This window comes from Vulpes lagopus, chromosome 8 (genome assembly GCF_018345385.1).
Source record: "Vulpes lagopus strain Blue_001 chromosome 8, ASM1834538v1, whole genome shotgun sequence".
In the NCBI taxonomy this organism is placed as follows: Eukaryota; Metazoa; Chordata; class Mammalia; order Carnivora; family Canidae; genus Vulpes; species Vulpes lagopus.
In genome coordinates, this window is record NC_054831.1 from 95,564,320 (window position 1) to 95,579,928 (window position 15,609).

The following is a 15,609-nucleotide window of genomic DNA, read 5'->3' on the forward strand; positions in this document are numbered from 1 at the left end:
CAGTTTGCACATTAAATTGTATTCGATTATTATAAACTGACGACGACTTTAAGTGCTTATATCGTCCTGTATACCAAACTATGATTTAAACAATTAGCACATCAGGGCCCTGGGTGGCTCAGTCGGTTAAGCATCTGACTATCTGACTCTTGATTTCGGCTCAGGTAATGATCTTAAGGTCATGAGATCGAGCCCCCCATGGGCTCTATACTCATTGTGGAGTCCGCGGCAGATGCTCTCTTCCTCTCCCTCTGCCCCTCTCACCCCACTTGCATGCTCTCTCTCTCTCAAAATAAACAAATAACAAGTAGTACATCTAATTTTCACCCTGAATTTATATTCAAACAGAAGGTGGCGAGAATTTATGAACAACATATATACCAGTATGAGATAAACTCTCAAACATTTTGCAGGAAAAAAAAAAAACACACAGACACAAAATAGTACATACTGTATTGTTACTTTCACACAAAATTCAAAAGCAGAAAATAATAATGTGTGATTTTTAAAATCAGGATAGTTATTACATTTGGAGGGGGTGGGCAGTGGCTAAAAGTGGACAAAGGTGGCTTCAGGAATGTTGGTAACAGAATTTTTAATCTAGGTGATGATGACAGGGGTGGTCACTGATTAAAATTACTTTTTTTTTTTTTTTGGTTTACAACATCCAGAGTTTTTATATGCTTTACAGTATTCAAACATAGTGTGGTCTTCATAGGTGACCAATTATTAAAAATATGTCAAAAATTTCTAAATCTCATATATTTGTATGTATTTTATGTATTTGTAAATCCTGCTTTTGCTACAATGACTTCATTTGCATGCAAATGTAATGGCAGAGTTTATGCATAAAGCATCATTATGAGGTCACCAGGGCACATGGATGGCAAGCAGCCACATTAAGCCCCTCTTCTCTCTAGCAGATATTACCAATTGATGTCAGCAATTTTTGTCTCCAAACCCCAAAGCCGCTCCCAGTATTTTACTGCATGTGGCTATTACTAATTGACCAGAGATGAAAAAGATTAGCCATCTTGGCCTTATACAATGGGACTAATTCTTCTGTTATTTACGTGAGAAATGCTTTATAATGATGGAAAAATTTCATGTGTATTTCTAGGTAAGGGTATAATTTGATGCCTATGTATGTAAAATGGTTTTCCCGATTATAATAACATCTTAATAAAGGCATGTTTGCTAAAAGCAGGCTTGCCTTTTGTGTTTTATATTACCATAGAAACACTTACTGATTCATATACAATTAGACTCAGTTTTAACAAGAAGACTCAGATAAACAATTAGGACTCGTTTTTCCAAGCAAGAGACTCAGAGAAACTTTAGTGGGCCAGTGTTTTCCTCCAGGGTAGTTAACTCCACCCTCAATCACACCTTTTAACCCAACGTACAGTGGTTAATTATGACAAAGCAATGCTTTTACCCATCCTTATTGGTAACTATTCATGAAAAACTAAGTCGACACCAGAGACCATGGAATGCTAATTGCCAGCTCTCACTAAGCCACTGAATTCTCCACATTTCTAGAACCTCTGCCTTAGAGCCCATCCTGAGGTCACATTCCAGGCCCTAGGAACTGATCTTCTAATCAGATCTCTCTCTCTCTCTCTTTTTTTAACCTGTTGTCTTTCTAAAAATGAAGAAGGAAGCTTCAGCCCTTTTTGCTGAGCTAGGATGAAAGGGTAAACTAAACAGTAGTCCTATCCAGCCTGGGCCCTGCTAAGGAGGATGAAATTTAGGCTATGGCAAAAACAACGCAGAAGTGACACAAACAAGAATAGGAGGAGAGAAGCAGAGGGTCTGGAACAGGTAGAGAAGGCCTGGCAGTGAGAGGATGGCACGAGTGAACCATTGGGCAGCCCTGACTGAGAAGGCTATGGAGAAAGTCTTCAAAGATGCGCCCTGGGATAACGCCCAGGCACTGGTCCTTTCAGATTCAAACATCGCTGGAACTGCTTCCCTAGAGGATTCTGACCAAAAAAAAATTTTTGTAAACGATTTAATTCATTTATTCATGAGAGACACACAGAGAGAAGTAGAGACACAGGAGGAGATAGGAGAAGCAGGTTCCATGCGAGAAGCCCGATGCAGGACTTGATCCCAAGGGTCACGACCTGAGCTGAAGGCAGATGCTCAACCACTGAGCCACCCAGATATCCCCTGGCCAATTTTTTTTTTTTTTTAATTTTTTTTTTTAAATTTTTTATTTATTTATGATAATCACAGAGAGAGAGAGAGAGAGGCAGAGACACAGGCAGAGGGAGAAGCAGGCTCCATGCACCGGGAGCCTGATGTGGGATTCGATCCCGGGTCTCCAGGATCGCGCCCTGGGCCAAAGGCAGGCGCCAAACCGCTGCGCCACCCAGGGATCCCCCCTGGCCAATTTTTAAACAACAAAATCAGAGGTGTTTTCGCTACCAGTTGACCACTTCTTTTTTTTTTTTTTAAGATTTTATTTCTTTATTCATGACAGAGAGAGACAGAGACAGACAGAGACACAGAGACACAGGCAGAGGAAGAAGCAGGCTCCATGCAGGGAGCCCAATGTGGGACTCAATCCTGGGTCTCCAGGATCACACCCTGGGCTGAAGGCGGCGCTAAACCGCTGGGCCATTGGGGCTGCCACAGTTGACCACTTCTTATAATCCCACCTTCCCTGTGTACTTTCCTTAACTCATTAGAAAAGAAGTATGTCTTCTTTGAATCACTGCGCTGGTGTGACTTATTCACAAGACCTAGCTTTGTATAAATGCTCAGTTCTGAGATGTGTCCAAGAGGACTGCCTTATGGAGACAGAGCCCTTACACATTAAATCAGTTTTCATATACAGAGTTCTTGATTTTTTAATAAATTCAAACTAATATGCAAACTTGAAAAATGCATCCTACAGGTGAATATTTCCTAGGTACTCACAGGAATCAGCCACTGTGCCAAGGACATTAGGTTTAGTAATGCAGTGGACATATGAAAAAAAAAACATCACCTCTAATGGTAATATTTTATAGTTTTTCATGGTATGTGAGTCCATGAAATTCTCTTATTTGCTATGCAATCTTGGGTATGTCAGTTTACTTCACAAGGCCTCAGTGTTATCTATAAAATGAGGAATAATAATAATAGAAACCTCACAGGATTCATGATGAAGACTTCATGGGATAATTTCTGTCAAATGCACAGCAGAGTGCCTACCACATTGTAAGCATTCGGTAAATAGTAATTACCACTATTTTTGTTGCTGTGAATACTATATTGGGGGAGCAGAAAGGGGTGAAGTTAGCATTTCAAGACATGAATTTTAGCTACTTAATTAACTATGTGAGTTCCAAAAAATTTGATGGTCAGGTTCAGTTGTCCGGCAAGGACTTTGCTTAAAATACTGTCTTGAATGTCCTTCAGAATAAAAAAAAAAACATTGAATTTCCTTCAGGGGATGGCTGGGGCCTCGAGCTCCATACATCCCCAGGCATAATCCTCCAACCTAGTTTTTGAGAAGCGATAATACAATTATCATGGTATCAGTTCACTTCACAGACACAGTTTGGAATTAAAGTCCCATTCACATTATAATAGCACTGCCTTCACACATTTCTCTGATAGCCTAAGTTTTAACTGTTTGCTTGACCTCAAACTTCATTTTTGAGCTTAAAAAATATATATTTCTCCAATAAAAACCTTGCCACATAAGCACTGACACTGTTTGTAACAGTTTTTCTTGACCCTATTTGACTAGACACGTTGAAGACTAGCAAAACTTTTCTGCTTCCAAAATGGGGTCAAGGGATGGGGAGAATCAGATTATAGGTTACTCTCTGTGGTCCCTTTCATTTCAGAGTTTATGGCTGTACGGACTGGTCAAACACCAGAGAAGAAGAAGGCAGTGCAGTTTATAGTCTGAACTGGGGGAGAAAGTCACTAAACTGAACAAGTCAGGAACTAGCTAGACCTCCAAAGAACAGAGCGGTGTCAAAGTCCATTTTCTATTTCTTGATCCACATCTCTGGTACACGGCTACAGGCTTGTATGTAAATCTTGAGAAAGAAGGCAGACAAAATATAAAGATGTTCTTGAGATGTACAAGGTTTAAAAGGAGAAACGACCAATGTAGAGCAGGGAGGAAAGGTTTGTGGAACAGCCTACTGATGACTTTTTGGAATACTGTGGAGCAGAACACTGTGTCACCACAGCAGTTCAGAAAGTGAAAAAGTCAATAAAACAAGGACAAAAGCAGCAGTAACAACAAACCTGGCATTTGGAATTGGCCCACATTTTTTCTTTAGCTCCGTGATTTATAAGCTGTGTGATTTCAGTTTTACCTCATATGGTTGTTCCAAGAACAAAATGAGCTAAATTGTACAAAGCACTATGTCCAATGTCTGACACAGTAGATGCTCAATAGACGACAGTGGCCATCATTACAACAGCTACTACTCATTTGAACTATCACTAGAGGTTCGGGAGCTGTTGTCCTAGCCAGCCCGTGATCCGGGCACCAATCAGTTACCTCTGCTCCCCCACAAGGTTGTAGGATCAGAGGAAACATTTATAGCAATGCTCATTCCCAGGCTAAAATGCCACTGGTTAAAAGTTGACATATTTTTCGGTCATTTATCCTAACTAAAATAGTACCGGTCATATAAATTTCTCAACACAAAGAAAATTCGGTGCTGCATTGCAGTGGAATGAAATCATAGAATTTAGGAGTTATTATTTTCTCTATTCCAGATACATATGAATATTTCACCCATGTTAATTAAAAGGAGTTGAATTTCTCATCTTGGATGTACTGCAAACAGGAGGGAGACCTTAGGCACAATGGAAACACTCTTCCGTGTGAAGCCTGAAAACAATTACATATTGAGACTATACTTTACACAAACGTTTTTTAAACAGGTCACACTGACTACCATCTACTTTACAATTCAAAGTGAACATTATGCAGTATGAAATGAGAAAAGAGCACAAAGAAGTCACTGACGGGCAGTTTCCACAAGTCTTAAAGAAGAATCTACTTCTCTTTTGATTCACTCTCCCTTATCCACAGATAACTAGGAAGAAATGAGTTAGATTTTAAACAAGGGAGATTTAAATTTGATATAAATACAACATCTGGACTGTGTGGATTGTAAAATGTCAGGACTGTCTGCTGTAAGAAAGCTTTGGAAGCTCCAGTCCCAACGTGCATATATTCCCCATTAGTTTCTTCTTTTCTAATTTCTCATTCTCCTTCGTGTGTAGCAGAGATATGAGAAGATTTGCAGTTGACTCCCTTTATCCTCTGGCACAAGTTTTTAAGACTGAAATGGGAGGGGATAAAATGACTTCTACACGCAAATCCACTAATGACAGCTTTTTCCCAGAAGGTGGCAGTCTGACTGAACGGGGTAGGGCACTAGTGGCGGATGTCCAGGTCAAGACTGGTTGGCCTTCTTCCATATTGGCCTCCTTTCTGATCTTCCTTCCAACTTCTCTGGCCACACTTCCTCAGCTCTTACCCATGATCTTGCCTTTATATTTTCTTGTGACTTTTACCTTAAAGAGCAGTTTACCTTAGCCTCCGCAGTTCACACCCTCACCCACCCCCAGGATGTTCCAATTCCCTGAAAAGGCTGAGGGAGAATAATAAATAAATATAGTTGACATTCCCCTGTTAAGAGAAACTGAACTAGGAGACTGCATCTATATGATTTGGCTTCTCCCTATTCTTCATTCTTTTGGAGAAGCTTCCTATTTTATGCTAAACCTGACCACAGAGCAAGGCATTTTGAGAGTCATAGGCAAAGCCTCCCATTAGTTCTCTTTGCATGGTTACACCTAATAGTACCTGACCCAGGCTCACTGTCTTCTGCCCCTGTGATATCCCAGTCCTTTCTGTAGACCTTGATCCCTGGAGAGATTTGGTGCTTTTGGCTAGAATACACTGTACTTCCACTACCCACTTTCTAATAAATCTTAAACTTCAGTTTTATCTGTCTGGAAGCTAGATAATCCCTGGAAAGGCTCCTAAGAAAATCTATGTTGGCTTTTAACTAAGACTGTGCTTTCTCTGTGACTACATTCCTCACCAAGCTAGTTAAGAAGAGTCCCTATATCCCGTTCTTGACGTCTTTATCCAGGCTTTAACAATTCCATATGTTTAATATTAGTCTTATTCAGAACATTTATACATAGCTCTTACGTATCTTTCCCTAAGAAACATCTCCTGGAAGACATCATTAACATTCTTCCTTTCCAGCTTCACCTTAAAATCTACTTTTCGCATCTTGCTAATGACAGGTGGGTGGATACACGACTAACCACTCCTATATTCATGATTACATTCATGTCCTCATTTCTTCTGATTTAATAAAATTTACTATATGATTGGAATGACTGACAAAGGTACTAATAAGTGATCGAACCTTTACTTCTGCTAAAAGGCACATTTTAGTGGTGGGGACAAAACCATGATGGGGTCCAGATCAATAGGGAAGAAAGAGAAGAGCTACAGATAGGAATAAGTGGGTCTGTACACATAACCACAGCTAGTTCTATTAATGTGGAGCCTATAGAGTGGAGAGTGTTCCTTGGGGTAACATTATCTATGAACTTTATTCACCAGTGACATGACAGAAAAAGTGGGGGTGAGAATCGGATTATGAAATGCCCAAACTAAAGAACACCTTTCTTCTGAAGTGTTCAATGCCAGTTCACCATTTCCTCACCAATCATCATGCTGAATTCCTGACATGTCAGCTAAGCATATATTTAATCAATGATGATTTTTCCCATCTGTAACAAGTCTAAACAACTCTTCTCTGATTTCTCAGAAATTAGAATCGTCCCATAACTTTACAATCTTCCACAATAGAAATATGTTAACTGTTGTTATTTGAACCTTCCAGAGTTTTACCACCCGCAAGTTTATCTTAGTCCACAAGGGGGTACAGAAAATACAAATGATTCTCCAGTGGGAGGGTAACACTACAGAAAGTAGAACTAAAAAGGATCGTAGTTAATTAGCTTTCAAACAATATTTCTTGGAATTCTAGAGCTCTTTAGAGGTACTGCAAAGACAGCGATTGGATTTGGGATGGGGTGAAAGGTGTAAATTCAGTGGCAATTTTGTTATATGTGTTTATGTATTCTAACCTATATGTTTCATACATATGTATGTTTTAACAATTATACCTCCATGTATCAAATGTGCATATAATTAAAACCTTCCATATATACTCCTTTATATTAGCATTTCACTTAGAAAAAGTGTTCCATTGAAAAAAGCATATTTGAAATTCATGGATCTAGTTCACCCCTGTTATTTTACAGTGAGTGAATGAGGCTGCAGGGGGGTTAGGCGGCTTTTCCAGGGACACAGCAAATTAGGAGTAGGCTGGACAGAAGATAAAGGGCTTTTTCAAAGAATCTCATAATTTACGACTTTAAAGATAATGCTTACCTGTAATCTACTCTGTGCTTCCCTAGTTATGTTTTAGAGGATACTGAAGGGATCTTAATCACTTCTCTTAAAAGCTGTGTATCTTTAAGCCTATTACATAACAGAGGTGATACAAACTTAAGTAAGAGGATCAGAAAAGATTATCATATGGTCAAAATTCTGAACCAATCTAAGTAAAGTCAAGAGTATATTTATTGCACAGGGAGAAAGTATGCAAATTCCATTTGTTTCCCCCTTTATAAAAGCTTCTAAGATAAAACGTGTAGGAAAGAAGATTCTGTACCTTTTCCAAAGTTGACTTAAAACAGTAAGAAACTTCATACAAAGTCTGAGATACAGTATTTATTTCTAAACTGAAGCCTTACAGAGCTTTCAGAGAACAAAGAAAGATAATCTATTCAAAACTGGGAGGCATTGAACTTTTGCTCTTTATTTCTCTATAATAGGGAACAGATGACCTTATTTGCTACCAAAAGAGCCTAGAGGCTATAATTGCAGGCATCTTTCAAACAGCCATTTTCAACACCCGTCATCAGCCCTAAACTTCCTAGGCTATCATACATCTAAAAAGGCAACTTCCAATTTATTTCCTCAGTATCTAACTAAATATTTTATGGAGTTTACATATATGCACAAGATGGACACTTTTACAGTTGTTAAAATGATAATTGCATAGACAGTAGAGGGAGGCAACATGCTAAATGAAAAGAGCAGTCTTTGGAGCAGGTCCACAGGGGTTTTGACCCTAGCCTTCCCTGGCAACTGAATTGCCTTGACCCAGTTATTTCACTTTTTAGGCTCATTTCCTCTTCTCCAAAATGTTCATCGACAACTCTTTCCATGTTGTTACGAAAAAAAAAAAAAAATAAGATACCATATGTAAAACTCTCCACAGAGTTTTCATTCACAAAACACACTCAAAAAAATGAAAGCTACAAGTATTGTTACTAGAAAAGTAGAAAAATGCCACAGAAACGGTATTTACCATCACCGAGTAAAATATGCAAGTTACGCTAAAAAATGAAAACAGTTGAGGAAGAGATACTGGGGGTTATGAGTAATTTCCCTCCAAAATACTAATTGATGCTGTTACACTCTTTTATTTTCAATTATAAACTAGTAGTTTTATTTCACTCAATGCTTTTCACTGTGATCTGGAGGTCAAAATAAGACTTCTCAGCCAGCCTGAATTTTTACCTTAGTAGAAGAAAGCTGATGGGAAAAAAAGCAATCATTATTTACCTGAGCAGCAATGTTATTCAGAAAATTGAATCTGCTTGGTATTGAAACGCTTATTCCCCATATTTTGGACACTGAGCACATTGTTGTTTACCAGATGTGCAGACATCTACGCATAAAAACATGAGCTTGCTAACGTACATAGTACTTATATTTCGAATGTATTTAAACTTCAAGGTATAATACTTGCTTAATGAAAACACTCATCCAATATCGAAGTACAGCGACAGGAGGAGAGAAATTCTCGCTTACCTCCCTTCCTGCCATTTTTACCCTCACAGTTAAGCAACTCTTGTGAAAGGCTTTGGAAGAGCCCTCAAGATTTTTTGTATGTTTATAATCCTAAGTATAATTTTTACATATTTAGTAATCTGTTTCAAAATTTGCTTTATAAAAAAAAAAGTTATATCTTAGATAGAAGCACCTCTTTTCCCATCCCGTATACATAATGGACAATCTTAAATAAGTATATGCCAAATAATAAATGTCCAATAGCAGAAAGGAACAAAATCCAGTTTTACAAGCCAAAGTTCTCTTTATATTTGGAAGGTTAATAATTTTTTATTTAAACTGAATACATAAGTCTTAATTAATGAAAAGTATCTCTGGGATAGGTTTGTAAATAGCAAAATGCTATAATATTACCGTGTTGTTATAATACATACTTGCTGACTGAAAGTGAATTTAAGACACGAACAATTAAAATATTTATGAAAATGTCATTTCCTCACTGCTTTCTTATATAGAATTTAAAGGTAGACAATGGTTGTTGAAACAACCAGAAAAGTAAACACTGCCCCAATCAAGGAGCTTGCTAATTTTATCAATTTTAAGAGCATAAGAAAATATTTATGTTCAGTTTTTCTTGATTTCATGCATCCATATTTTTAAAGGACTGCTAAAGGATACATACTATATTCTACTAAAACCTGGTGCATACTAAGTATTCAATAAATAATGGTTGAATAAATAGAAGTAACCTAGTATTTATACTTATTGCATAATATTCTAAATTTCTAACACCTATAACTACAATGAAGCAGATTGTTTTCAAGATTAATTTTATCTCACTTTTTCAAAATTCATAAAATTGCAACCAAAAGTACAGCCTTTTTTCTCAGTATATGGATTAAAAAGGAAAGGTATATGCTATTGTTAGGAGTGTGCATGAAATCTCTTTTAAAAATGTGACTATCTCACAGGGATTTCATCAGGGCTGTAAACAAGCTGGTATGTTTGGCTTTTCCTGGCACTGGGAGGAGAGAAACAGGAAAAAATAAAGGAAAAAGTAATCTGAAACATTGGATTCTTGTAGAAGGCAGTTAGCAAACTTCCAAAGGTAGCATTTGGCTTGGAGGTGTCTGAGAGGAAAGTAGACAGTTTCGGAGAAAGTGGGCCGTAGAACAGAAAATAGATTTAAGCAAAATGAAGATGATAGAGCCAAAAGATGGGTTCCCAAGAACAGAGTACTCATATGTCCAGAATGAAGTCAAAGCATTTGAAATAGGGATTCATGGTAAATCAGGGGGTCTCTCTTGTGGGAAATCCACAGTTGAGAGGATGAAGTAATCTTTGGCATTTGAAAAAGAAAGGAGGAGCAGAGTGGGGACGGTGTGATTAAGAAGTTAGAACAGAAAAGCTGGTAAGAAGAAGACATTGTCTCAAAGAGCTCTCTGGGGCCTGTATGTGCAGAGGCACAGGGAGAAAAATGCTGCTATTTAAAAAAAAATATATATATATATATATACACACATATACACATATATTTCCTCTATATATCTAACCTATAACCTATGTTGGGGCACCTGGGTGGCTCAGTTGGTTAAGCGTCTGTCTGCCTTCGTCTCAGGTCATGATTCCAGGATCCTGGCATTGAGCCCCACATTGGGCTCCCTGCTCCAAGGGAGGCTGCTTCTCCCTCTCCCTCTGCCTGCTACTCTGCCTACTTGTGTGCTGTCAAATAAATAAATAAATAAATAAAATCTTAAAAAAATAATTTTAATCTATAATCTATGTAGATTTCACTATATATAAATATACATAAAGATATGTATAGTATTTGAATTGATAAAAGGGATAATAAAATGTTAAAACCAATTACAGCACTTACAACCTCAGGCCAAGTGATTTAGAGGCAGCAGTGATATACTCAAACAGTTATGTTACTAATAAGTCAGATGTAAGATTGATAACTGGAGAGGTATCCCTAGTGTGCTGTTAAATCTAGAAATCGTTTAGCATGAAGAGACATTTATTTCTTACATAAAAATCATTCTGACCCCAACACTATGCAAAATATTTAAACTTAAATGGAACAATATACACATTCATAAGTCAATATATTTTAGAATATATTTTGAATTGTCTCCCTATTTATTTATTTATGAAAAATACCTTATAGAATTTAGACTAATAGAACAGTTGTGGATAAAAATAAACTGTCAGCCTAGAGGAGTAAAGAATGGCAATGTTTCTACACACCTGAAATGAACCAATCATTGCCCATTGAACCTGGAATTTAAAAATAAGTCTCTTAGAGGTTTAGTAGAAAGGGAAATAGGTTGTTTAAATACTATTTATTCAAGTATCTGATTAGTTTTTCACATGGCAAGGATAGAAATCACAAACGAATAAAATGCACAGATTTTATAAATTCTGATTATCCATTTATCTTAGCCAGTGATTTAAATTATCTATGGTAATTAATAAAAGGATTATAAGTATTTCCCAGTATTCATTATTTGGCATACAAGAACTGTACAAATTAATTTGCAGATTCAAGCTTTTCTTTAAATAAGCTCAAGGAGGAACTTATTGCACATATTTATTTTATTTTATTTTTTTCCCATATTCTTTAAAACAATTTTTTTTGCATATATTCTTTTATAAGGAATCGCAAGTGACATAAGAGAAAATCTGCATCTATAGTTTTTAAAAAAGAAATACTACTGAAGGGACAGTTCTGATTCTAGGCCACTATGAAACACTAGTACAATAACAGCAAATGATAACACAACCACATAAACGTGGGCTGAGTTCCTTACGCAGACATCATGAGTATTTGCATGTATGTTTGACTGCTCATGTAATAATACATAATAGATATTGCCTGCCTAGTATCCTATCCCCAACCACCTGCCCTCAATCATTGATTTTATTTCCCCTATGTGAAACATAGTTATTTCCACCTGAAAGAGTTGAGTTTATTTATAATCAAGCACTAAGATAAACAAAATAAGATTAACCTCTGAAAAGTATCCTATTCTAGACACAGAATAGCTATTAGCTATTCTAGACACAGAAGTCACCTTATTGGGAAAATATCCCTTAAGGGCTATTTGCTTATGAGCATATCAAATCAGTATTGGGGGCAATAGTAGATTAATATATTAGAAAAAAATGAAATTAAGATACTTAAAAAAATAAATACTTGCTTTATGGTGGTGTTTCATAAAATAATGAATATCAAGCAATTCATTTTTACTATATCTTTACCTATACATGTGTTGAGACTGAATTTGTAATTTTTATAATCTTAAACAGATACTATTCATTAGACTGAAAACACTAAAGTTACTAAAAAAAGACATTACTGGAGAACATCATTAATAAAATAAAAACAGAAAATGACTAAATGATAAGCAACTTGATACACATTTAGCCACATAAATTTAAGTTAGTCATATGATTAAAGATATGTAACATTATTAGTTTCTCTAACCTATCTGTATCTGTGCAAAGAGCCAAGGCATCTGAACACTATGGCAAAGACTGCCAACTACCAGCCCGCTTGCAGCAGGCAAGAAACATAAGCAAACAAGACCAAATCAGACAGTTTGAAAAACAACAAGTTTTCATCGAAACTCCCAACATATGCAAGTTTCTTTCTTTCCTAAAAATTACCATCAGATGAATCGTGGTCCACATGGAGTTAAACAAATGTGGGAACCCTTGTTTTTAGAGCAGACAAAAATGGGCACAAAATAGACATGAAAGTGCTACCAATACTGTGCTTTTTTACAAAGCCTTAACATCACACCTAACTCTTGAACCTCATCAGCAATAAAGACTCAAGTATTACGTCAATCTTAAAAGGAAAGAAGGAGAGAAGCATGAGAGAAAAGCACATTACCAAGCTGCCTCTGTAGTCCTTAAGGAACTTGTAGACCGGGATCTTGGCTTCATAATAATGCTCATTTTGGGGGGAAAAATAAAGAAAAAAAAAACAAAAAATGTCTTCAAGTATTCTGATTAACACATTTCAATTGTCTTTCTACAAAGATGATTTTTAAATATATTCCATTTCCAAGGGAGGCTCTTTGAAGAAATCCAAATTTCCGGGAGTCCAGCTCAGGCCCCCAGTCCAGGACATAAGGAAGCTTCTAAGACACAGGAGCTCTTTCCTCTTTCATGCTGAATTTACTCCAGCACCAGGCTGTTCGGAAGTGAACAGTTTCTTTTATGTTTTGCATTGCCAAGGGAGGAACTGGATTTTGAGTCTATTCTTCATCTGGTCATAAGGGAAACCAACACAGTGAACGAGCCACTTGATCCTGTCTTTTCTGCAAATCTCTCTGAAAGGTTCCCGACACTCTCCAAGTACTCAGGTGGAGTGAAAGGGAAAGAAAATGACTGCGAGTTACTGAACACCAGAGAGCTGTCAGGGCAGTTCCATTTCAGGGCTACCACAGGAAAACATTCTTCTCCGGGGAGCCAAGAAGTCAGCGAGAGAACAGAGCTCTCCACACTTCGGATGGGCCCAGGGCTTTACCTGTGATGGCAATTTCCGCAGCGTTCCCTGCTTAGACTCTGATCCAAGCCTTTGTGAATGAGAACTATCATTCAATCTCGCCAGGCAGAAACTATTCCTCAAGGGCTGTGTGACGTCTGTAGGAAGGCAGTTCAAAACATCGCAGGGAAGTGAGAGAGGAAAAAAAAAAAAAAAAAGAAAGAAAAAAAAAAAAAGAAAAAACCCCAGCGTCCAGCCGGGCAGCGTCAATTGCTGAAACTTACAAAGCGAAGGGGCAGACAGGCCAGCGCCAGGGACCAGGTCTGTAAACCAGCCAGGCAGACAGACCTCTCCAAACTTATAAAACTATTTCCTCCTCTGGGAAATGAGGTGTCTGTGTTATTCAGGGTAAGATTCCCTGACCACCTTTATAAGGAACACACCCCTTTGCAACTGACTTGTTTCTCTCCCCTTCAAAAAAAAAAAAAAAGAGGGGGGATTTTTCTTCCAAGTCTCACACTGAAACTAAAATTTCTCATCAGAAGCAAAGTTGAGAGAACTCCAGGGTTTGGCGCTTGTTATTCTGAGCCTACTTAATGAAATGTCACGCTTTGGGTTTGCTTGTAGAGATGCAAACTGCCTGTTGAAAACTTAAGCAGAGTGTGGCAGGCATCACTCCATCGGGTCGTGCTGGAATGCTTAAACTGAAAAAAAATCTAATATATTACGGCTGGACAAGTGGCTGCATGTACTAAGGCTGTTCCCTTGCACAATGTTTTCTAGACCTTATTTCTGTTTGAAAATCATATGCAAATTTTATTGATCTCTACCCACTGAAGGCTCTGCACTTGCTAAGTCCTAACTGCTTGCTCTTCAGTAAGGAATGAAGCTCATATCATATCATCCTAACATCTCTTACTATTGTGAAGACCAAACCCTGCCCCGCCTCCTACATCTGCAATGAAAACTTCCCTCCTAGTAGACATAATCTAGACTGATTTGAATTGCCCCTGAGAGAAGAAACACTTGATGGCCCTGGCTACCCTCCTCCACACATTTGCCCCCAGCATGTATGTTCGTCTGGGCGTGCTGACTTCAGTCATTCTGCATGTGAATGATCCACAGAAAATAATTTAAGGATTCTGATCCTTTAAATGACATTAGTTAGTACGTTGGTTCTCTAGTCTGACGTGAACTTGGTATTTATTTAGCATTTGCAGGCAGGATGTTGGAGTGCAATTGTGACCCACCCAAAGGATTTGGAAAATTAATGTAGTAAGGCATCCCGCCAGGGGCTCTGGCTGCTTTACTGCAACAAAACCTTCAACTCCTCCGCTGGTCACACTTCAACAACGTGCAGTTGTGACTTTGTCTCCCCTCAGGGACCCGCAGGCCTCTTAAGGTAGGCTAATAAACTGTTTTCCGTCTAGTTATCTCCTTAGGCTTTTCAGTTGTCCTACTCAGGGAGATTCACAGGATCCCAGTTCTGTCTCATGTTTGGTGTATTTCTGGCACTTTAAGCCAGGTTAACCAATCATTTTTAGAAATGATTGGTTATTTTTAGAAATTCAAGAGAAGGTTTGTGAAACTACTCATCTGGGAGCTGGGGAGGGGTTTGTGGGAGGAGATCTATATTTTATCTCCTTAGAATTTTAATGTGGGAAAGGAAGAAAGAACAGAGTACAGAAGAAAGCAACTAATATGATTTATTTGAAGCCCTGTTCTCTTCCGTGTAAGGTCTATCAAATATCCTCTGGTTGCCATTTCAGCAAGGAAATGACAACGGTCCCAGAATGTAATGTCTGAATGTTGCGTGTTAAACCTTCTGGAAATAATCAGCCCTGTGTTTTGCCATCCCCCAGAAGGCTCTCGGTCCCTGTGAGATTACTTTGCTCACTGTCACTCCCTTTGCAATCACATACACGTAAGGGGGAAGGGGTCAGTGCTGCCCCACAAGCTTTTCCTTCCTTCCTTGCTTAGTGTTCTGTGTATCCCAAGAACCTATCTCTGGAAATCCTAAACACTGTGTAACAGTCCTACAAGGGCTAATATATCATCCTTGTCCCCAAGGAAAACAAGTTTAGGTAGGCTGACAATGTATTCAACTAAGCAGGACACTCCAAGCTTCTTGGACGGGTAACTCAAGGTTGCTTACAGAGAAAGAAAGATGCATAGTGTCAGCAGGCCACGG

The 15,609-nt window shown here is 38.1% G+C and overlaps 1 protein-coding gene across 13 annotated transcripts in view; it reads right to left on the reverse strand.

The window, feature by feature from the left end:
* Positions 1-15,609, reverse strand: part of PDE4D (phosphodiesterase 4D) — a 1,379,610-nt gene that overhangs the window by 271,208 nt on the left and 1,092,793 nt on the right. Inside the window, exon 1 of one of the 13 annotated variants that reach the window (XM_041765474.1) lies at positions 12,822-13,497. The exons of the other annotated variants lie outside the window; for them this stretch is intronic. Coding sequence (XP_041621408.1) covers positions 12,822-12,886 — 65 coding nt within the window. The 5' untranslated portion in view covers positions 12,887-13,497. Of the gene's footprint in view, positions 1-12,821; positions 13,498-15,609 lie in introns of those variants that run through there. 13 annotated transcript variants of the gene reach the window in all.